General features: G+C 40.7%; 1 protein-coding gene across 3 annotated transcripts in view; it reads right to left on the reverse strand.

Annotated features, from left to right (window-relative positions):
- Positions 1 to 3: 3 nt before the first annotated feature.
- Positions 4 to 23,423, reverse strand: part of LOC112047550 (thyroid adenoma-associated protein homolog) — a 39,120-nt gene continuing 15,700 nt past the window's right edge. For all 3 annotated transcript variants that reach the window (XM_052886006.1, XM_052886005.1, XM_052886004.1), the window contains 20 exons: positions 23,052 to 23,239; positions 22,106 to 22,307; positions 20,931 to 21,086; positions 19,707 to 19,927; positions 19,159 to 19,273; positions 17,971 to 18,107; positions 16,990 to 17,154; positions 16,137 to 16,295; positions 15,301 to 15,376; positions 14,406 to 14,584; positions 12,572 to 12,713; positions 12,265 to 12,495; positions 10,746 to 10,898; positions 9,940 to 10,065; positions 8,440 to 8,543; positions 7,000 to 7,084; positions 6,132 to 6,304; positions 4,780 to 5,636; positions 3,716 to 4,002; positions 4 to 2,811 (listed from right to left, as the gene is read on the reverse strand). In XM_052886006.1, coding sequence (XP_052741966.1) covers positions 2,383 to 2,811; positions 3,716 to 4,002; positions 4,780 to 5,636; positions 6,132 to 6,304; positions 7,000 to 7,084; positions 8,440 to 8,543; positions 9,940 to 10,065; positions 10,746 to 10,898; positions 12,265 to 12,495; positions 12,572 to 12,713; positions 14,406 to 14,584; positions 15,301 to 15,376; positions 16,137 to 16,295; positions 16,990 to 17,154; positions 17,971 to 18,107; positions 19,159 to 19,273; positions 19,707 to 19,927; positions 20,931 to 21,086; positions 22,106 to 22,307; positions 23,052 to 23,239 — 4,185 coding nt within the window. In that variant the 3' untranslated portion in view covers positions 4 to 2,382. The remainder of the gene's footprint in view (positions 2,812 to 3,715; positions 4,003 to 4,779; positions 5,637 to 6,131; positions 6,305 to 6,999; positions 7,085 to 8,439; positions 8,544 to 9,939; positions 10,066 to 10,745; positions 10,899 to 12,264; positions 12,496 to 12,571; positions 12,714 to 14,405; positions 14,585 to 15,300; positions 15,377 to 16,136; positions 16,296 to 16,989; positions 17,155 to 17,970; positions 18,108 to 19,158; positions 19,274 to 19,706; positions 19,928 to 20,930; positions 21,087 to 22,105; positions 22,308 to 23,051; positions 23,240 to 23,423) is intronic.

A 23,423-nucleotide genomic window follows, 5' to 3' on the forward strand; every position in this document is an offset into this window, starting at 1 on the left:
GGTAAACAATTTAAAGGATGACAAAAATCCCATAACTTCCATATATTGAAGATGAGAAAAATATTAGAGACTAGTAGAACCTCTCAGTTTCACCCGCGTAGTTTCCGTTCCCTTAGGAATAAGAGGATAAAATATAGCAGTCGGGGGTACTACACTACTGTAACTTGCAAACAGTGAAAGAGTTTTTCAAATCAGTTTAGTAGTTTCGGAGCCTATTCAATGCACACAAACAATCAAATCTTTTCTCTTTATAATTTTAGATGTCTCTATTTGTATCGCATTACACTAAATACTTTGACGTTGGTTTGCATTTAGCTCTATTTTTTTTAATCTCCAGAGAGGGGGAGGGATAGATGACTAAAGAGATAAATTGCGGCCTGACACATTTTTCATACAAAATCTAGGAAACCAAGAACTAAATCAAAGGCAACTTAATACAGTTAAATTAAGCATAAAATAAGCTTTCATTTGACATATCTATTAGACGACTAAATAAATGCTGAGGGTATGTAAATAACATTACTCAACTGCTTATATCTGGCAACCCCACAGTTGCAGTGAAAGCAGGGAACTTTTAACTAGCGTAGGGTTTTTTTTTTAAATTTACCAATGAGAAAAGTAGATTAAATAGATTTAATAAAAAAATAAACATTTAACACTATCCGGCCGAAATTTAACAAGGCAACCTATATTTGCAATATGTCAATGAGTGAGAATGAATTTATATAATTTCGTTTTTTTTTTTTCAATTAACCGTCTGAAAAAAAACTAGTAATCTAAATAATTTGAAATATTAAAAAATATATAGGTATATATATATAAAAACGCTCATAACATCGATTGAGAATAAAAATAGGAAAAACAGCGCTCTAAATAGACACTGTCTAATTTATTATCAGTAGCATTCTCAGACGAATTACTTAAGGACCAATATAAAGCGTTAACATCAAGCGAGGCACGTTACGTAGAGACGTGCCTCGCTTGATGTTATCGTCCGAGGTAGCATGTTTACCAGATTTTAATTCATAAATAGAATTTTTATTATTAATTAAATTAATTTTGCTTACTTTTAATTACACATTACGAAAATGCTAGACAACGTGCGACATATATTTAAATATAACAAACCCGTAAGTCTCTAAAACTATATATTACAATTTAGGAGTACAACACGTACAAGACTACTTAACTAATACATTGGGCACTAAAAATTAGTTAACGATAATTTAATATCTACTACAGCCTTTCTTAATGAGTAATGTTTACCAACAAACAAATTAAAAATAAGGGTATAAATCTCTAGTCATTTAACACATAATTATAATTAACTTGTTCTTAAATTAGTGAAAATAAATTCGATTAATAAGCTTAGAACAATTAGATATTGTTAATATATTTTATATAACATTTTATAAATAAACCATACATAATTTAAAATAAATAAGTTATGGAATGACATGCGTTTACTACCTTCATTTCTTTGTTAGTTGACAGTACTCATCAAGAAAGGCTGTAGTATAATAATGTGTTGTGCTAATAATATGGACCACTCAGCAAAACTTCTATATACAGATGTATAGTATGCACTAATCTTCGAGTCCGCTCTGACAGCACGCCGAGGCTAGATGACACTGGTTTTAAATTGTTGATTATTGTTCTACTAAATTGAAAAAAAAATTATCATTTTATTTTGAAACGTGATTACATGAGATCTTAAATTAAAATATTTTTTTGAAAATTCGAGCCAAAACGTCGGACATGATGAATGACGAATATTTTAACTGTTCACCAAACGGAGCGTTTGACACAAAATGGACGACGACGAAAAAATACATAATTTTTAAATTAAATTTTATAAGGAATCCTTAACTTTATTAATTTATATATTTCGGTCCCTTATTCCAAGTACTATGGGAAATTATATTAAATTTGATGAGTCAACTACACCCACAGATATTATTAACTCTGCTGGATGTTTAGTATACTGCGCAATCACACGCGTCGTGTTCAGATCGGACTCAAAGTTTAGCGCGGTCTATACACTATGTTAGATCCTTTTGTAGGAAAAAGACTTTTAGTCGATTGATCTATAAATAAATAAATTAATACTAAAATATTCCACCATTGGAATTGTTGGCTAACTTTTGTCAGATGAAACTGACAGAGATGTAGATCAGTATATTGATTATTCAATATTAAGCAAAAATCAGTCCCTGTTCTACTACTTTAACAGGTTAACAGGTATGTCTATTGCCTAAATATACAGCAAAGTAAAACAACAGGGATAAAAAAAACAATAAACATTATTAAAAATATCCTTTTATAGTTATCAGTTTTTAGAGTAATCTGTCTAAAAACCAATATTTAATTCCTTTTTATTTCCTAATCTGTCTTACTGATCCGTAAAGTATCATAAAATAATTGAACTTTAGGACTTATTGCGACGGCGTCGTCCCGTTGCCCTGCGTCCAACATAACGTACGCAGTGAAGTTGTGTCCGCACAGCGCGTCTAGCGTCCGCACGTACGTTGAGCTAGTGACGATGCAGTGGACGCACGCTGCGTTTGCATAGTGAACTTTCTGTGGGTCCGCGTGTTGGACGCTCGATGCTTCTGCGCGATGAACGCTCGATACGTCCGCTGGATTACTCGCGGGACTCGGTGTATCTGCGCTGTGGACGTTCGGCGCGTCCGTTTGGTGGACGTCCGGTGTCCCGCAGCGCGTGGATCGGATCGCGTTCGCACACGCGCGCGCCCATATAGTTTCCTCGAGGTTAACGTTGTATCTCTCGTTGTGATCGAACACTCGGCTCTGTGGCAATGATATTAAATACTGTCAGATGTGTTATTAACTTATTAGGTCATGAAAAATGAGGCGCTAAAAAGAGGAAATTTCCACATCTCAATGTCATTTGTGTTCAACAACGAACGTTTAAAATTTAAACAAATAATACCTAAATATCGTCTACAATGTCGAGTTATGTGTTCAGGAAGTGTAAAAACTATATAATATACATAAATAAATAATGTAATTAAAGACAAAATTGTGCATGTGTGCGCTCAGTTTTGTAGCCTATTGTTCGAATCACTTTTTGCGATGGTTTTGTAGGGATATAACCGATCTATAGTATAAAGTTATCATTGCTTTGTGGGACAAATGCAAGAGATTGCTAAATTTGCTTTCAATCAATAAGACTCAATAACACAGTCTCAGTCTCAGTTCCGTGAGAGGTCACGGGTCAGACTAATTGGAGGGAAACGGGAATATAGGTCATATTTAAAACTATAAATATTATAGCCAAGTTACACATCAATACTCATCGTACCAAAACTAAAAACGTATGCGTCTCGGGGGTCGACCGAAGTGATAACTTAAACTTGCTGCCGTATGCGTGAGCGAAAGGGAAACCAGACAGAATGGAGCCGTAACGCGTTACGTTACGAGGCGGTTTACCCACCTATATCTCACCTGATGGTAAGTGATGATGAAGTCTAAGATGGAAGCGGGCTAACTTGTTAGGAGGAGGATGAAAATCCACACCCCTTTTCTGTTTCTACACGACATCGCACCGGAACGCTAAATCGCTTGGCGGTACGTCTTTGCCGGTAGGGTGGTAACTAGCCACGGCCGAAGCCTCCCACCAGCCAGACCTGGACCAATTAAGAAAATCTCAATCGGCCCAGCCAGGCTTCGTACCAGTACACGTATGACGTACCTCATCATTAACTTCGTCATTCATGCACACTTCGGCTTTGAAGTCCAGCATCGCGATGACAGTCAGCAGCGCCGCGCCGTGCCTCTGCCGCTGCAGCAGCTGCAGCAGGTAGTCCGCGGCGCGCGCCGCCGTCACCTGGCGACACTGTGACACTTGTGACAGCGTGACGCGCGGCTCCGTCACTTGTGACAGCAGCGTGACGACGCGAGCCGCGCGCGAGCGGAGCTCGTCGTCCTCGTCTTCTAGAGCAACAGCCATCGTCGCGCACAGATACGCCTTGAATTCAACTGGAAATCAAAAACAAACACTCGCACAATATAACGAGCTATTATGACAATTTCATCATTAACAAACCCATATTCATCTCACTATCAAGCACGAGCCTTAGGACTTAGTCCACCACGCTGGCCTTCACACACGTAGAGAATTAAGAAATTTCTCAGGTAAGCAGGTTTCTTCACGACGTTTTTTCTTCACCGTTTGACACGTGATATTTAATTTCTTAAATGCACACAATTGAAAAGTTGAATGTGCATGGACCGGATTCGAATTTACGCCTTCCGAATCGAAACTCTCACGTCACGTCAAATATCACGTCTCTTGTCAATTTAAAATGTCAGGTGGTAAGAGCTGGCGCTTATTTGACCCAAAGGATTTGCCATCCAGTAGGCCTAGATCCGATCGATGACCCTTTGATTACAATACTAAAGCGGTAACAGCGCCAGCTTATTGGGTACCCTGCCCATAGGTGAACAATTAGGTACTGTATAATTAGCGAAAATATTTTCTTTTTTAACTAAAGTAATCGTAAGTATCGCTCTCTCTTTCGTTACGTAAGGACGACGAGTAGTGGTCGACAATATGTCATTTTGTCGTGACGCAGAAGTTAGACCTAGTTCGAACTACTTTAGTATTTTAGTCGAGTACGAACAATTTTTGGATTTACCACCCGAAAATCGTTCGCACTCGACCAAAATACTAAAGTAGTCCAAACTAAGCCTTAGGCCTTCTGATGGGATAGTAAGTGTTAACTTGGCATTGAATAACAGATAAAATCAACTCACATTGGTCCTCCTCACTCAGTCCGTCCAAGTACACCTTCCAGAGCGCTTTCAAATTGCACTCGAGGAACTGTAAGACGACTTCTCTCGTTTGGCTGCCGTTGTCGGGCAGGCTGCACGCGAACACGACCCGCAGCACGGACGACATGCTCGCACTGTTGAAGTCGCTGTGCCCCGCCCTGTGCGTCACGTACTTGCACAGGCTCAACAGGAACACGTGCGTCAAGCTCTCGCGCTCCTGCTCCACGTACCGCACCAGCGTGTCGACCAGCACCTCGCTGGCGCAGAGATGCTCGTTGCTCGCGTTTATGAAGTTTTTGTTCCCACTCTCCTTGGCCTTTATGAGACTCATCTGAGTGTCGGCCTCCAGAGCTATCAGTTTCAAGCATTTCTGACTCCACTCCACGTATTTGCTCTCGTTGTTCGCGAACGCGTGAACTGTGAAATACAAGTCCCTCAACACGTGTATGTGTTCGGAGTCTTTTCGAAACCGCTCTATGGTCCAACGTAGGTGCGTCGGGTCCTGGTCCGCATCTTTGGGGTCTCCGTGCGACAGTTCGGCTAGATGTTGTTGGAATTCGTTTTCTATGTCCAACTCGTTGTAGCCGATGAGCAAGCAGTCGATGCCGGCCAACACGACCTCGTACACGTTGTGCGTGAAGCAGTCGTGCACGAACCGACACGTGTCGGGGATCGTGTCGTACGTGCCGTACGTGCACAGCACGATCGTGCACAGGTAGGCGGCGTGCGACATACACATCTGCCTGCCGGGGTCCACTTGCGACTCGTCGTACTTAAATAGCAAGTCTTTTACATACTGTAGGATGTTGTGTATATGCTTGTCGAGGAGCGAAGGAAACCTGAAACAGTACCCGCACTTAGAGCTATACTTTTTATAACCGATGGCTAAGTTTAGTTTAGTTTTCTACTTTGATGACGACGGCGGTAATTTTTACTATCGCTATAGTTAACATAAATATCTAAAGAATGAGTTTCTCAATGAACAAATTAACTGTGTGAATCTGTGACTGAATTATCTTTTGTACCCTTTTTATGGTCAATGGGCTTGCTCTTGACTACAATCGTGCCAGATGGAAAGCGATGATGTGGTCTACAATTGAATGTGCTCGTCTAGAAAGTGCCTATTCACTTTTGCTTTGAAAGTTTAAAGATGGCAATAAACACCAATAGGGCGATTCACACTAAACAGTCCGACTTGACGTTCGGACTGGGTTGAAGTAACGCGAAGGTGGACCCAACGATGCTTCAAAAGACCACCACGACACATACTTGAGGACTGGCATATGAGAAGCCATCATGATAGAATAAGTAGAAGGGTGAAGGGGTCGGCTCACCGTCGCAGGAGCACGTTGAGCAGCTTGAGGTACTCGTCGGCGAGCGGGTAGCAGAGCCGGCGCGCGCCCGCTCGCAGCAGCCACGCGCAGCGCAGCACAGCGTCCGCCCAGCGGCTTTGTGTTTCACTGTCGATCACTAAGTTTTCCGGACGGTTATCGAGCAATTTCAAAACCTGGAAGAAATTAATTTTGTCTAGCAAACACTCGCGACTTAGCCCTCTTGAAAGCTTTTAGAAAGAGAAATATCCTATGAAAGGTATCAGAGTTCCCAGCCGGCTTGATTTTAACTAAACTTACTACAATCATCTTTACCCTTACCTTACATTACCTTGACAAATTATATACCTAACCTTCCTCGTGAAAAAGTTTTATTTGAAACGATTACAATAAGATTCATAAGCCAATGAAAACGATGGTCCCACAACAGTTAAAAGCAGTGTAATCATTTTATCAGAGTTTTGCTCTCGTTTTATTTACATGAATTGACTGCATTGTAGAGTTTTATTGCTTAAAGTAGTTAAATGCATTTTATTCGATGTAGTTCTGTCAAGGTGCACAAGTTAAATGGAGCAACTGATTAATTCGATTTCCGTAAAGTTCGGAAAGTTTTCGTAAAGTTGCCTTCCAAAGCATGACATGACTTGGCTCGGGCCCACTGACTGACGTCGATGGACGATGGATTGTATTTGACTACTTTCACCCTAATAGGATAAACGTATAAATAAAAGTGTTGCTAAGCGCATTCTTTTTTTTAGAATATTCCTACTAGTACGAAGATCAAAGATTTTCAAAATTACAAACAACGAGCAAACCAACCAACGACAGCTTTAAAGAAATGTCTACCTCTTTAAAAGCTCGTTGGACTCACCTGCAACAGAATGCCGTGGCAGTAGTTCCTCTTGATGTCCTTATTACACAGCAACTCGAGCATGCTCTCTATATGGGAAATGTATCTGAAAATAATTGAGAATATTGAATCAGGGTTTTTTCATAGTGGACCAGGATCGCGAGTGCCGCGAGTTTACGAAGCTGACTGCTAACCTTCGCTAATCTGAGAGGCAGAAAGAAGAAGCTGTTTTGTAAGTGAAGCTTGAACAAAGGTTGTCAACGCAGTATTTAATATGTTCTGTTTTTTTAGCATAGCATGCGTCAACGGCATATCTCGAAAAAAAGACGTTATTATCAATTGATATCAGTTAATAAATTTTAGTTAATAAATTAACTGCTAGAGACACATTTGTCCCCGCTGTCGTCAAGGGGTTAATCCAAACGCAACAACAGAGATAATTCGGTTCCGCCGAAATATTTGTCGACATTTAATTTGCTTTCATCTCGAGGTATGTCGTGATGCGCATCTTAGGTCTACAGACTCGATCGTCCCCATCGTCCGCGTGAAATTCAGTTTTTTACAAATACTGCGGGAATCTCAGACCAATTATAGAAGGAACTGTATCGCACTCATAGTCATGTAAAAAATTGTCTGTCATTTTCTGAAGAAAACGAGCTTAGATTTGGTATATATCTTATACTAAACTACAAGTTCTGCCCGTTTTTTACACAATTCAATTACACAAAAAGGTATTTTATACGGAGCTCTTTAACCGACGAACACGATTACAACTATTTAACATTGATAGTATAGAGACAGTTTTTATAATCGCATTAGATCGTTGATCATATACTTTGACAGAAAAGTAACGTCTAGCGAGGCAGGTCCTATACAATAATTGGTCTGAGGCGGGAATCATGGATTTTTCCGAGATGAAAAGTAACCCAATATGTTGCTCAATAACCTCCTCCATATTTCAGTGAATGTCCTGTTAAACACGGTCCAACCGTTCTAAAAATTAACCCGGACATACGGACAGACAAACACAAAAATTTTAATAAAAGCTTGTTTGTATTTTTGGTATCGTGTAAATAACTATAAACACTTGATAAACTATTAGTACTTGAGAGCCGTAATAGCCCAGTGGATATGACTTCTGCCTCATGTGTGTGTGAGTTCGAATCCGGTCCGGGGCATGCACCTCCAACTTTTCAGTTGTGTGCATTTTAAGAAATTAAATATCACGTGTCTCAAACGGTGAAGGAAAACATCGTAAGGAAACCTGCATACCTAAGGATTTATTATTATTATTATTATTATTTATTACCTAACCTAACCCCTCTCATTTTGAGAGGAGAATCGAGCTCAGCAGTGAGGTGAATATGGGTCGATAATGATGACTTGATAAAAGCCAGTTATTTGAAAATCACAGACAGACACTTCAGTTTTATTTTTATGTATTGGTACAGTGTTACTCACGCCGTGGGCGCCACGAGCGGCAGCACGGCGCTGGCGGCCAGGCGGCGCGCGAGCAGCACCCGCGAGCCGGCGCAGCGCACCACGAGCGGCACGAACGTCGACAGCTGCGTGCGAACATACAATCATTTATTTATTTATTTAAGTGAAACTTCTTTAGGCGCATGAGGGTAAATTTTTTACAGACATAACGTCACGCCGGTATGCAACGGAAGTGTCGAAAAAGAGAGAGAGAGCGATCGAGACCGATTGAGAGAGAGTAAGACAGGGCGAACGTAGCATGAAGCAACTAGCCGTGGAGTGAGAGTAGGGAGCGAGCAAGTGAGAAAGATTAAGAGAAAAAGTGAGACAGAGCGAACGTCGTATCACGCACAGTGCTATGGAGTGAGAGGTGGGAAAGAGCTATAGTGAGAAAGATTGAACGAGAAAGAGAATACGAGATATCGAGAAATAATACACGCTATATTGGTTGTGTATTCGTTTACTAGTTAATTATTAGAACTTTTATCAGATTTTTCTCCTATTAACAATATTATTAGCCCTTATACAGTGTATAAACAGTGAGAGATTTGTATAAATATAAACAAGATTTAAAAATTAGTTCGCCAAAGAAGTTTCACTTCTGACATGTGTACTTTGTACGCACGCATTTTTTTTATTAAGAAAAATCATCATCATAACTCGATGGACGTCCACTGCTGGACACAGACCCCTATTAAGTACTTCCAAACAAGACGATAGACAGGCTAGTTGACACTTTTTTAAATGGTCTTAAATAGTTCATCATCGTTCTACTAGATTGAAAAAATAAATCATATTTGCATGATTGCATGAAAATTTTTGTTTTTAACAATACAAGCCAAAACGCCTGTCGACCGTGATGGTCTATATTTCAACTGTTTCATGACGTCACTATAACAATTCCTTACAAACGGAGCGTTTGACAAAAATATTAGTTAACAATTAGTTTGACGTTTGGTACATCAAGTATGTTTACGTTTAGAAAATTTGAAAAAAATACCTATATTCTTGACCGTTATTCTATGTACTATGCGAAATTAATATTGTTTATATTAAAGGAGGTGGTGCAAAATTGTATGGAGCCCAGGTCCAGTCATTGTACCCTAGCGGAAATAAAAGAAAATATTTTATTTAAACTATTTTTGATTATACAAATCTACGAATTTACTTTAATTCTTTCGAAATAATATTAATTATCTCCCAAGAAATGCAATACTAATATAGGTAATAATGGCGGATTGATGACAATGCAGTAATCGAATTGACGTTTGCTGTCAATTGTCATTTCATAGTTGCTATAAGGGCGCCATCTTGATTTAACTTGGGTTTTAATTTTATTTATTTCTTTTTATTTACTTAGATTTATTCACTTTAATAAATTTTAATAAAATCCTTGTATTTTTTAAATTTTAATGATACGGGGTACAAGAGTGGACCTGAAATGGACCATCTCCTTTGATAATGAGTCAAGTACCCAATTACCTTCAAGTTGGAGACAGTTCCCTCCAGCGAGGAGGGGTAGAGGCGCGCGAGCAGCAGCAGGATCGGATACAGGGAGGGGTGCAGCAACTCTTCGTTGTCCTGCTTGGTCACTTCTTTTAGCTTGTTCTGTAAGTTAGCATTACCTTGGTGATAGTCATTTGCGTAATAGGCTAATTGACACTTTTTTTAATAATATCTTAAATTGTGCTTTATCGTTGTAATAGATTTAAAAAAAATTTAATTTTTAAATTTTTTTTGGCAATAGGAGCCATAACGAAATGGCGATAGCGCCTATGGTCTATATTTTATTTGTTTCATGACGTCACGTAAGCTCAGGGTTTAGTGCTCGACCAAATTATCAGTTATTAATTAGTTTGATACGTGACGCCACCAAAAAACAAATTAAAAAGTACATTATTTTAAACTGACAAAAAACGGAGAGAACAATTCGATGTGTATACATACATTTGAAAAAAGTTGTTACCCTAAAGGTGTGAAAATAAGGGTGACATATTAATAACTAGCCTAGCAGTTTTACCCGCGTAGTTCCCGTTTCAGTGAGATTACGAGGATGAAATATAGCCTACGACACTAATAAATAACGAAAATTTCTAGTAGTAAAAGAATTATCAAAATCGTTTATTTAAATAGTTTGCTTTCTTTTACTTTGTCGGTTTTTGATTCAACTATAAATTTATTCAGCTAAATATTAATATACTCAGGGACATAATTATCCGCCCACTTTAATATGACGCGAGTATATTAAAGTGGGCGGATAATTGTGCCTCTGAGTATATGTATGTTACCAGCATGAAGTCGTAGAGGTCCGGATAGCGCAGGAAGAAGATCCGGCCGGTCATGCGGTTGCGCACGCACAGCCGCTCCGCGTCGCGCGAGCGCTGCACGCCGAACACGCGCACCATCAGCGCGCTGAACAGCAGCGTCGCCGAGTTGCGCTCCTGCACACATGTGCAAGCTGCCAGTCCACCGAAGCGGAGCGAGGCAGCGGAGCAGAGGAACGAAGGAATATTAACCAATAGGATTGCACTAAATCTCCGCTTCTCTTAAGTCGACAGGGACTTGCGGACTAGTTTAAAAATTGATATAAAACGGTAAGCGGAGCGGGGAATCACGTTTGCAATTGGGCTCCGCAGCCTCACTCCGCTCCTATGGACAGACACAGTACGCAACTCCACTCTGCATTAGTCCGTTTCTCCGTTACTCTCACTCACTCCGCTTTGCCTTTGCTTTGCTTTGACTTTGGTGGACAGGCAGCCTAAGGAAGGTGCCTCATAAGCGCGAAGCGTGGAATTATATGCCACACCTGCATTACGATGACTTACGACGTCGCCGTGTAAGAAGACGACGCACGCATCCAGTGTCAACAATGGATTGAAATGCTGTCCGTGAACTATGTTGAAACGTTGCTGCGAAGAGGCAAGGCTGTAATGTCGCTTTTATGTTTAACGTTTTCTATCTTCTATATACTCGTAAAATATATATGTATATAAAAGTCACTCATCACAATATCTCGAAAACCGCTTGGTGTACAAAATTTAAATTTAGCAGGAAGTTCATAGTTAGTAGACGTCCGCTTAAAACCGATTTGGTGAGAGGGCCGGATTAAGGAGATGTAAGGGACGGTGTGTCGGTCATCCGCTAGTTAAATATGTATTTGATTAAAAGCCGACATATTACACTATATCTTCAGATAACATTTTGTGATAACACCCATAAATGAGTTCCTCGCACGTGGTCACATATACTGGCATTTACATAATTTTTTAGGACTTTAAAAATCCTGAGAAAAGTTGTTTTTAACAAATAGTAGGGGGCTAAAACATGAGAACTGCGATTTATCTACAATAGGCTAGTTGACACTTTTTTTTAATTATTCATTAGCTTTCGTAAATTATCAAATAATCATATTTTTTGAGACATGCCTACAGATAAATAGTATTGTCAAAAAATATTTGAAAATTTTATTTTTAAATATTTTTTGATTTATACTAGTACTACTATATAATTAATGTAATACTAATATAATGTAATACTATATAATTTTTATACTAGCCTAAAAGCTATCATCTATGATGATCTATCTATATTTTATCTATTTGACGAATTTGACTGACGACGGTTAAATTGAGTTTTTTATATTCTTAACGTATTTTAATTAGGTAATATCGATATATTTAGGACACTCAATCGAGGTACTATACGTAATTAATATTGTGTATATTAAATTTGATAATGGTGTGATATACATACAGTGTATTGTCATGGCACGGAACGCAACGCACTAATAGGGCATGGCACACTCACGAGCCAGGCGCCGCTGTCGAAGCCCAGCAGCGCGACCACGAGGCCGGCGCCCACGTGCGCGCCCACGGCCGCGTCCAGCGCCGCGCTGCGGTACAGCGCGCGCAGCGTGTTGAGGCAGTGGCAGCGCGTGTCGAGGCCGGGCGCCGCGCGCGCCACGCGCAGCAGCGACTGCATGCAGCGGTCGAAGCTCTTCGTGTTCACTTTCACTTGCAACTCCGTGATCACTAGCGCCTGGAACATTAGATTACATTCATACGTCACACACAGCGGAGTGCGCCACAGGCTGAGTTGTGGTAGAGTACAATACCTGTATCATGAAGGGCAGGCCGGCGCTGCGGCGCGTGGCGCACAGCCGCTCGTGCACGTCACCGCACTCGATGGTCGCCATGAGCTCGCGCAGCCAGCGCTTCGGCAGCGCGTTGAGCTGTGGCAGCGGAGTGCGCCACAGGCTAAGGGTGTAGACGAAATTAGAACCTTAAATACTCAAAAAAGGGTATTGCAATTCGGGAACGTTTAAACGAGAGGTTTTTGCCTGTTATTGGCTTTATAAGGTTCGAAGGGGACATGCTTCCTTTTACAAAGGAAGGTCAGATTGTTTCAGATGGCTGATGCATCAATCACTAAAGGACTTGTTTGTAAACTTTTTAAAAGTTGGTTTTGCGAAGCTCCCTAAATATTGACTATGATTTGGACATTCATATTTGTTGGTTGTTGGTTGCTGTAGCGACATAAGGCTATGTTGTAGCAAGCCTGAATAAGACGCACAACGCTGCGTAAGCAAGTTTTTATCCCACGACCGCCATAGACGTTTTAACGGCAGTCGCTTCTGATCGCTTAACACAGACGCTCGGTTCCGCTCGCTGGTAATTTATAATATTTTCAATTTGTAACCTGTTTATCGGATTAAATATCATTTTGAACTCAGACTTGTTTCACTATAATTCCTTGACAATAGGCACGCACCTTCTCGAATCAATTCAATCATAAATCGTCACGCATTATGCAGTTGCATACGAACCGCAGAGAAAGCACAGCAGTAAAATACCCATAATGGGATGACAGATCGTCGTCATCAACCCATATTCGGCTCACTGCTGAGCTCGAGTCTCCTCTCAGAATTAGAGGGGTTAGGCCAATTGTCCACCACGCTGGCCCAATGCGGATTGGCGGACTTCACACACGCAGAGAATTAAGATAATTCTCTGGTATGCAGGTTTCCTTACGATGTTTTCCTTCACCGATTGAGACACGTGATATTTAATTTCTTAAAATGCACACAACTGAAAAGTTGGAGGTGCATGCCCCGGACCGGATTCGAACCCACACCCTCCGGAATCGGAGGCAGAGGTCGTATCCACTGGGCTATCACGGATGACAGATCACTGAGAAACAATGTAATTTACAAGTACAAAGATTTTTGTAAGCAAATTTTTTGGCATGTTATTGTGTGTATCTTAGGTCTACAGAACATTGGTGTGTAAATTTTTTAAAATTGCTGTAGTCGTTTAGGGGTGAAAGCGTAACAAACAAACTAATTTTTTTCTGATTGTGGCGTTACCGGGGGGTTTGGACGAGCGCAGAAGCATCACCTGATGAGGCCCGAAAAAGCAGAGTAGATGGAAGGAACGACTCTCTAAAAGCGTCTCCTCTGAGACTCAGACCTTGGCTCAGAGGACTGTTCGGGAAGCGTGTTTTGGCCTGAGGGATCGTGAGTTAAGAAAAAGCCTATGTTCGGGTGGGTAGCGGCTCTTTCAAAATAGGTTATCGAGAGCTGTTTCATATATTGTTAAACGAACTCATTTTTAACTTATAGGAGCCATGACAGCGCAGTGGATATGACTTCTGCCTCCAATTCCGGAGGGTGTGGGTTCGAATCCGGTCCGGGGCATGCACCTGCAACTTTTCAGTTATCTACATTTTAAGAAATTAAATATCACGTGTCTCTAACGGTGCAGGAAAAACATCGTGAGGAAACCTGCATACCAATTCTTAATTCTCTGCGTGTGTGAAGTCTGCCAATCCGCATTGGGCCAGCGTGGTGGACTTTAAGCCTAACCTTTCTCATTCTGAGAGGAGACTCGAGCTCAGCAGTGAGTCGAGTATGGGTTGATAATTATGATGATGATATAGATTTCCCACACCTGCTCAACAGCCTGGTGAATCCGACGTAAACCTGTTCGAAGGCACCCCTGTGCTTGGTCTCCGTCAGCAGCTCTGTGAACAGCTTGCCGATCCTCTCCACCAGCGCGCGGCGGGTCTCGGGTTCGATCTCTTCGTGCACGATCAGTTGATTGCCTAACGTACCGAGGATTTGTGACACCTGCAAATATTTGAAACATATTCCTTACAACCTCACAAGCATATAAACTTTACCTTTTTATAATATTAGTATCGCCATTCCAGCACCATGGGACTCCAACGTTCATCGGCTCTTCGAACCATATGTACTGCCCATTTCAACTTCGCGACTCGCTAAACTATGTCAGTGACTGGTTCGTCTGCGGATCTCCTCATTTCTGGTTCGATCATAACTCACTCAATCGCGCGCTGAGTGACTTTGAGCCTTTTTATGAAGCCTACAGTTAGTCTCGTCTCGGATCCAAACGTCATCACTGGCATAACTCACGGGAAAGCGCAGCTTTGGTCGACACCGCACTAGGCGGACCGAAGACATCAAGCAAGTTGCAAGGAGCCGCTGGACGCTGACGACTCGACCGATCGGATGGTGACCGTGGTGTCTGGAAGTTCATGCAAGAGGCCTATGTCCAGCAGTGGACGCGCATCGGCTAGTGATAATGATGGTGATGATGAATATTAGTATAGATAATGTTTTAATTGTAAAAAATATATTACCACATAGGCTACTCCTAAACCCGGATACATCTATACTTCCCGCAGAATTTGAAAAAAAAATAATTTTCGTTCTCAAGATGCTAAAGTCGCATCGAATCCAATCAAATAGCATCGAACCCGGGACCATAAAGCAAGTAATTATCAACACTGTTAATGAGGTCAAATTAGAAACCGTCGTTTTACCTCTTTAACAGACCTCCAAGCACACAACAGGACCATCTGAGCGGTGACCTCTCTGCCGTCCTCGAGGCGTATGTGACTGAAATGAATTCAAATATATAATATTTTTAATATTATTAGTATTACTAATTCGTCATCAACCCATATTCGGCTCACTGCTAAGCTCGAGTCTCTTCTCAGAATGAGAGGTGTTAGGCCAATAGTCCACCACGCCAATGCGAATTGGCAGACTTCACACACGCAGAGAATTAAGATAATTCTCAGGTATGCAGGTTTCCTCACGATGTTTTCCTTCACCGTTTTAGATACGTGATATTTAATTTCTTAAAATGCTCATAACTGAGAAGTTGGAGATCCATGCCTCGGACCGGATTCGAACCCACACCCTCCAGAATCGGAGGCAGAGGTCATATCCACTGGGCTATCACGGCTCTCTAGTATTACTAATGTCCATGTGAAATTCAGTTTTTCACATTCCACTGCCACTGGCAAGTCCAGTCAAGTATTTATAGCTGATGCCACTTATCATCAGTTGAGCCAATTAATGAATAATTACTTGAAAAAAGTTTAAAGATAAGTTGGGATAGACCTTTTCATATTTTATTATTTTTTTCTTTTTTTAAAAAAAAGAATATTTTCCATGTGACCAATATTCCTGTTACCCTCCAACTAATCGGGAAAGACTGTATTAGGAGTGGGTACGACTATAGTCTAGCGGGGCGGGGATCGAACCACCACCCCTCAGTGATGAGTCCGACCGCTCTTATCGTTGAGCTATTGAGGCTATAATAGATTTAGTTATCCTCCCTTCCACAGGTGGAAGAGAGGGGGGTACCTACCCCCCGGCTGCGTCACACGTGGCGGTGTCAGGAGTGACATCCGGCAGGAGTCCCTCCGGCGCCGCACTGGACAGCACCGCGCCGGCACACTCGCACACTTGCACGCAAGTGGTCACCAGCTCGTCTATGAATTCGGTCAAACATTCCGTGCTGATACCGCTAAAATAAACAAAGCTGTTATACTAAACGGTTGATATAATATATTGTGAAGAGACAAGAAAGATGGTTTTCGATGAAATAAAGGTTATTTCGAAAAACGGAGTTATTTTAGAATTCGAGTTCCGACCAATAACGTTAACCAGTATTCCAGTATCGTATATGTCACCGTAAAATTGTAAATACCGTTAGTTTATAATCTATTTCGCGAGATTGTAAACTGTCGATAGGTTGTGAACCGAAACAATTAACTAGATAGATTAACACAAGGCTCTTTATCTAAGATAAGCACTATAAATACAAAGAAAAAATCTTCACACAGTTAAATCTAGATACCAAGAATGATATCGTAAAGGCATAAATGAACTATTCATTGGCAGTGACATATAGGTAAGAGGACAGATATTTGGTAAAATAAATATATCACGATAGAATAGAACTGCTTTTAATCTTTCAGTACAATTTCAATCAGTGTAACAGACTAAATGATGTCTGTTTGTCAAAGTTGTATTAGTGTGTATAAATTAAACGTGTGTATATTGCGATGCAAATGTATAGTTGTGTGTAATATAAGAATATAATGATATAATGTATGAGTTTACCTCGTCTCCTCCAAAAACGTCAGACATTTTTATTTGTGAATTAGGAGTGCGATACTTGTCCATATGTAAGTAGTCTGAGATGCGCAGTCACTCACAAAGGCTCGGCGGGCTCCAGCGTGCTGGCGATGCAGTGCAGCACGCCGTACATGGGCGCGCTGCGGGCGCCCAGCACCAGGCTCTGCTGGCACACCTGCAGCTGCTTCTTCGCCTCCTCCAGCAGTTGGCGCAACAGTCCGAATTTCACTTCACTCGCCATCGTGCTGGAAAATCGAGGTTTTTTATATTTTAGCCTATAGTAGGGGAGCCGAAGAGGGGATTTTTGCAGTTACTCGAGCGCGGTAGATAACGTAGTATACTTTGCACGTTTCTTGAATACATCCACCAAGTATGACCCTTTAATATTGCTGTGTATGTTTAGGGCAACTAAAAAAAAAACTAACTCCAGATATTCTCAACCAGCACGTCAGATAATATATATAGTGGATTAGTTAATTATTAAAAAGTGCGCATTTCGCAAATCTAACGATTTGAGCGTAATGTAAATGAATGGGAGGGTCCCAAAGTTACAAAATAAAACCCTTATATTTTAGGTCTCGAGTTACGAGCGCGATTATTTTTTCATTATTTTGAAGGAAATAATCTCTTAATTAATCGCTAAAATTTTCTGACAATTTCAGTAAGCCAAAGTAATTGTAATTAGTGATAAAGACATTTCAAATAAGTAAAACATTTCATATCCCTTTCGCTAGAACACCTCTGTTGCTCGTATATGCGCAAAATATAATGAACTATCTCGTTCTATACCTGGCACCAACATATTTTTCATCTTCTTTCAATGTCTTTAAAAACACTCACAATAATTAAGTTAAGTTTTACCTGTTATTTTGTTCCTTCTTTGTTATTTGACTGTTTACATGTTTTATTTAGTGAATGTTGTATACACTTGTCATAGATGTACGTATAAGTCAATGTGAGCTAGTTATATATTATTTGTGCATGTCTTTATATTTATATTGCAAGTGTGCGTAAATAAATAAATAATAAATAAAGAGTAAAGAAGAATGTAATGAACAGACCTGTCTTGCCCCTGCCGCTCCACCATCTTGGTCCGCAGCAGCTGCAGCTTGTAGGCCGCCGTCGCGCAGTCCGTGGGCTTCACGGACGACGCCTCGGCCAGGATGGCTGACAGGTCAAGACTTGCGGGGAACTTGTCCTGAAAAATGGTTTCATTGTCAGCTCATTTCAAATTGTCGACTGCAGTGCCTTTTATGCCTCTCTTCTTTAATAATCTTTGGTAATTAATGTAGGCACTATATAATTGTATTATTGACCTTATTCTGCTCGAGTGAGATCGGCAAAATTGACAATCTCTTAAATCGCTTCTGCTTTTTGTCAAGTTAGCATCCACTTCTTTTACACGAATATCCTCTTTCACACATTTCAACTACCTTTTTTTTCTTCCTCTCCTCTCCTATTTGCAGTTTCAATATTCTTCTGGTAATATGACTTTCATGCCTCCGCATTAAATGTCCACAAAGAGCTAACCATTTACTCATCGACTTTCCAGTCACTTTTCATTCATTATTTCATCCATCTGTCACACATCCATCTCACCTTACGCATCTCATGCATCTTTCTATTATCCGTAGCTTTTACTGTCCAACAATTTGATCTATACAACACAACAGGTTTAACAGTAGTTTTATAATTTTATTTTTGCTATTTATTTTCAATATGACTAATATGTCAGATTGCCTCTAATAAGTTGAAAAAACACTCAAAAGAGTCCAGCGGGCAGGAATCGAACCAATTTGAAAAGGAATTAAAGTCAAAGTCTATCCCTCTAGTCAAAATATAGCTGTGATAGTCCAGTGGATATGACCTCACAGTTCAGTTGTGTGCATTTTAATAAATTAAATATTGTGTGTTTCGAACGGTGAAGGAAAAACATCGTGAGAAAACCTGCATACCAGAGAATTTTCTTAATTCTCTACGTGTGTGTTGTCTGCTAATCCGCATTGGGCCAGCGTGGTGGACTAAGACTACCTCACCTAACCCCTCTGCAGAGAGCCTAATATTGGTTGATAATTATGATGAATGATTTCATTGACTGAAAATTCATTTATTTGAAGTAGGCTTACTTTGCCAACGTTTTTGAAACGTCAAGTTATATTATGAATATTTGTGATAAGTATAGCAGAACACTTAAAATTAAAGTCATGAGGCGATTAAGGCACAGGGAATTAATATTAAAAAAACAATACCCTCAAAAATGTTGCCGGAGTTCGCTCCAACAGTAGCAGCGCCAGCGCTTTGTTGGTCTCGTAGCTGTCCCCGAGGTGGTGCAGCAGTGTGCCCACGGCGCTCTCCGTCCACACACTACAACAGTTTAGCATTTGTTTTATCTTGGATAAACCAATTAATATGATGGACCTGCGAATGCATAGCTTTAAGCAATGTGTTAAAAAACATTTACTTAGTCGGTTACTACAACATTAATGAGTTCCTTAATGATAAAGATGCTTGGAGGCCGTTGGTTCAGCTACCACCTTCAAACAGGAGAATGTTGTAGAAGAATGTAGTCTACTAAACTAAAATAGACAGCGCCCTACACTAATGGCAATAAGATCGCCATTACCGAATGACATTAAGCGCCGCGTCTGGGGGACTTCTTTCATGACAGATCTGCCAAAGGACTTTACAGACTAACGTCAGCCAGTTGGTGTGTAAAACTAAAGGAATGTTCTCCCCGCCAAGCGATTTTATTTTGGCACGATACCTCTTCCAAAAAAAAAAACTAGTTTGTCTATACCTGCCGGAGTAGTCACGCACGTGCAAGTCCTCCAGCCACACCAGCACCTGCAAGGCGACGTGGCGTCGGCTGTAGTTGGCGCCCACCACCAGGCTCTCGTAGCACAGGCTACGGAACTTGCCGATGAAGCTCAGGTAATCCAAATGACCCTTATCATCACCGTCACTAGTACCATTATTGCGCAGCAGAACTTTGTCACTGTTCTCTAGGCGTTTTAGTAACTGAAAATGGATTTTTGAAAACATTTAGATAAATAATATGTAATATTTGAATTGAGTCCAGATATTTTTCTTTGTATTCCATATTGGTATGAATGGTATATAACTTAACATTTTTTTTAAAAATAGCAAGGTATTTGGGCGCTTGTATACTTCCGTTTTTTTTTCACCAGATATCTGACCGGATTCGCGATGATGTATGGTTTATATGACCGGACCAATGTCCGGTGCGTGTACACACATTCATTATAAACCATACACCACCGCGAATCCGGTAAAAAACACGGTCAGGTATCCGATGAAAAAAAAACGGAAGTCAACAAGCGCTCTTAGGCGACATTTTTTGTTCTGTTTTTATCATTCATGCTACGTCGAAATATCGATTTTGAACGAAATCGGTGCCGCAATAATTAATCAATAGGACATAACAGTAATCAACCTCCAAACAGTTTCTATCATGGTACACCAGACTCATTATGGTGACTATAATTTATAGACATTGCATGCATATGTAGCCCAGCGGATATGACTTTCAAACTGGTTCGAATCCAGTCTGGGGCATACGCCTCCAATGTTATGTGCATTTTAAGAAATTGATACTTCAAGATTGTGTAAAATTTTAGTCACATAAAATTTTTGCCAGTTCATTCTACTGTAAGCCGCATAAAAGAATTTATAACAACATAAAATTTAAATTTAAATGTTGGGACCCCACTTGAGTATATTTGCAGACATTTGGTTATTCTTCCCCACTTTTATACCCACAACTTTTAAACGGTTCAACCGATTTTCATCAAACATGTCTTAGAACACTTGCACATAATTCACCTTTGATACAAAAAAAACTAAATTAAAATTGCTTCTTCCGTTCGGGAGCTATGGTGCCACAGACAGATATACACTTCAAACTTATTACACGCCTCTTTTTGCTTCGGGGGTTAAAAATAGACCAACGTCAAACCATGATAGAGCCTATTAAAGCAACAGTTTTACACTTTGAACATACTTTTTTGACAAGCGCCAGCACGTGTTGCCTGAAGTTGGGCACGCGCGAGTTGATGTTGTACTGCATGAACCACAGCACGAAGTCGAGCTCCTCGCCCGTGAACGGCTCCGTCGACTTCTGAGACTCCACCACCAGAGACAGGGCTAATATGCGAATCTGGAAACAAAGGAATGAACATATATGTCATTCGTTCTAATAGATTAAAAAAAAAATTTTTGAGATGTGATTACATGAAAATTTTAATTTTTTAATATTTTTACAACAATCGACGTGATTTTTGGAAGAGCTGATAATTTTTTTATAAAAAATATTCAACTGTATTCAAAAATATACAACGTACCGACTAAACTTAAAAGCAATAAATAACGTCATATTATAATCTACGTACTGATCACTTTGAAGGTGGTGTAGGCGATGTTAAGGTTATAGAATGCATCAACACTCACCTCCCCTGCCTGACATGTTCTCCATGCCCACACTAAACAATTTATGATCAATAATTACAACACAAAACGTTATCAATAATTACAACAGAAAACATTATCAATAAACATTACTGCAAAAAACTACATCACATCACTAACACGACCAGCAGCGTGACGGTGTCTACGCTGCCTAACAAACAACTGAGCTCAAGTCATCAAGTACCCTCTTATTTAAACCATCGCTGCTGCAACAACTTCGTACAAATACCTCCCCCCCACAATAACATAAAGAATGAATGTTAATACCACCTGTTATCACCGCGTTGGCCGCTTTTCAATTTACTTGTTTTAATAAATAGTGTACGAAATAGTAGTCTGTGACGGATATGACGTCGCTCTCATGTTGGCTTCAGTGTGCTTGTGGCGTTCGAGCCGTCCACATATCTTGTTGTGTAATTCTTTATGGGTTACTTGGGATAGGCGGGGAGAGTGACTTGAGTGGAAAAGGGGAGTGTTTGATATCAGTCAAAGGATCCTTTAACCCTACACACATCGTTGAAAATTGCGTGACTCCACTCACGGTCATTCTCTGCCATTATAGGGTTTTATTTTGGTTACAGTTTGATTTGTTAATTAAGTTGTCCTGACAAGTGTTGTGAATCATAACCTTTGTTCGACATTAGTTTTCTTATATTTGTAATCACTATTGAACCCTATAACACACCCGTAGTCGAGAACTCGTAACAGTACCTGTTGCGACGCGTCGACGGCGGCCATGCTGAGCACCGCGTAGTCCAGCACGCCCTGCCAGCGCGCGCTCGCCGGCGCCGCGCCCGCCAGCCGCCGCAGCGCGCCCGCCGCCCGCGCCACGCGCAGCAGCATCAGCACGCTCTTCATCTCCCCGTGCAGCCTCTGCGCCTCCAACGAGCACACTAGCTTTATGTACCGCAGGCTGCAGAGTATAACCTAACTGGTTACAATATTAAACGACATACACAAAACGTAACAAATGTGACTGCATCTTCTTGTCTATACTAACATTATAAAGAGGAAGGAATTGATTGTTTATTTGTTTGCATTGAATAGGCTCCAAAACTACTGAAGCGATTTGAAAAATTATTTTACAGCTGCCGAACGGATGAAGCGATTTCAATTTAGTTTGTTTTGTATGAAAGGTAACTTGTGTGCCAGTGTTCTTAGACGTGTTTGATGAAAATTGGTTGAGCCATTTAAATTTCTGGGGGGTGAAAGTGGGGAAGAATAATTGAATGTCTGCAAATATACTCGAGTGGGGTCTAAAATGAAAACGCACTGAAAGAGAATATTGATGACTTGATCGAGAGTTTCTTTTTTTTTTTTTCATCTGCAATCAGTCTACAGACTATAAGCAAATTAGTGGCAAAAAGTGGCGTTGGCAGTCTTTGGATTGCTAGTGTTGGATGTGCTAGCGGTACCCCATATCTGAATTCCATATAGCCAGATAGGTTTGAGAATTGCGCAATATTGTTGAGTGACAATGCAGACTGCCTACCCAGAAGTCAGAGCAAGTTTATAAAGCGATTGTTAAGGTCGTCGCGCATGTTTTTAATACGATCCTTCCATGTGAGGCGTCGGTAACCGGGACTTGATCGAGAGTGTAATTAAAAATTTTAATGACCTTCTAAATAATTTTATGTTATTTAAAAAAAAACCTTACATGTGTTCCATAATTGCCGGGTCCATCTTGGCGGCGAAACAGAGCAGATTCTCCAGTATACTGAGTTGAGCGGCGTGCAGCTCGTGGCGCACCGCGTGCGCTATGAGCGGCGTGACCCAGCGCTTGATGATGACGTCACTGCCGCAGCGCGCGTGCGAGCGGAGCAGCGTCTCCAGGGCACTTGCCGCCTGGAATATTTTATGTTTCATTAATTCTTTACAAGTTAGCCCTTGACTACTTGATGGTAAGTGATGGAAGCGGGCTGACATTTTAGGAGGATGTAACTCCACACCCCTTTCGGTTTCTACACGACATAGTAAAGGAATGCTAAATCGCTTGGCGGTACTTTGGCGTTGGCGGTACATCTTTGCC

This window comes from Bicyclus anynana, chromosome 16, assembly GCF_947172395.1.
Source record: "Bicyclus anynana chromosome 16, ilBicAnyn1.1, whole genome shotgun sequence".
NCBI classification, from domain to species: Eukaryota; Metazoa; Arthropoda; class Insecta; order Lepidoptera; family Nymphalidae; genus Bicyclus; species Bicyclus anynana.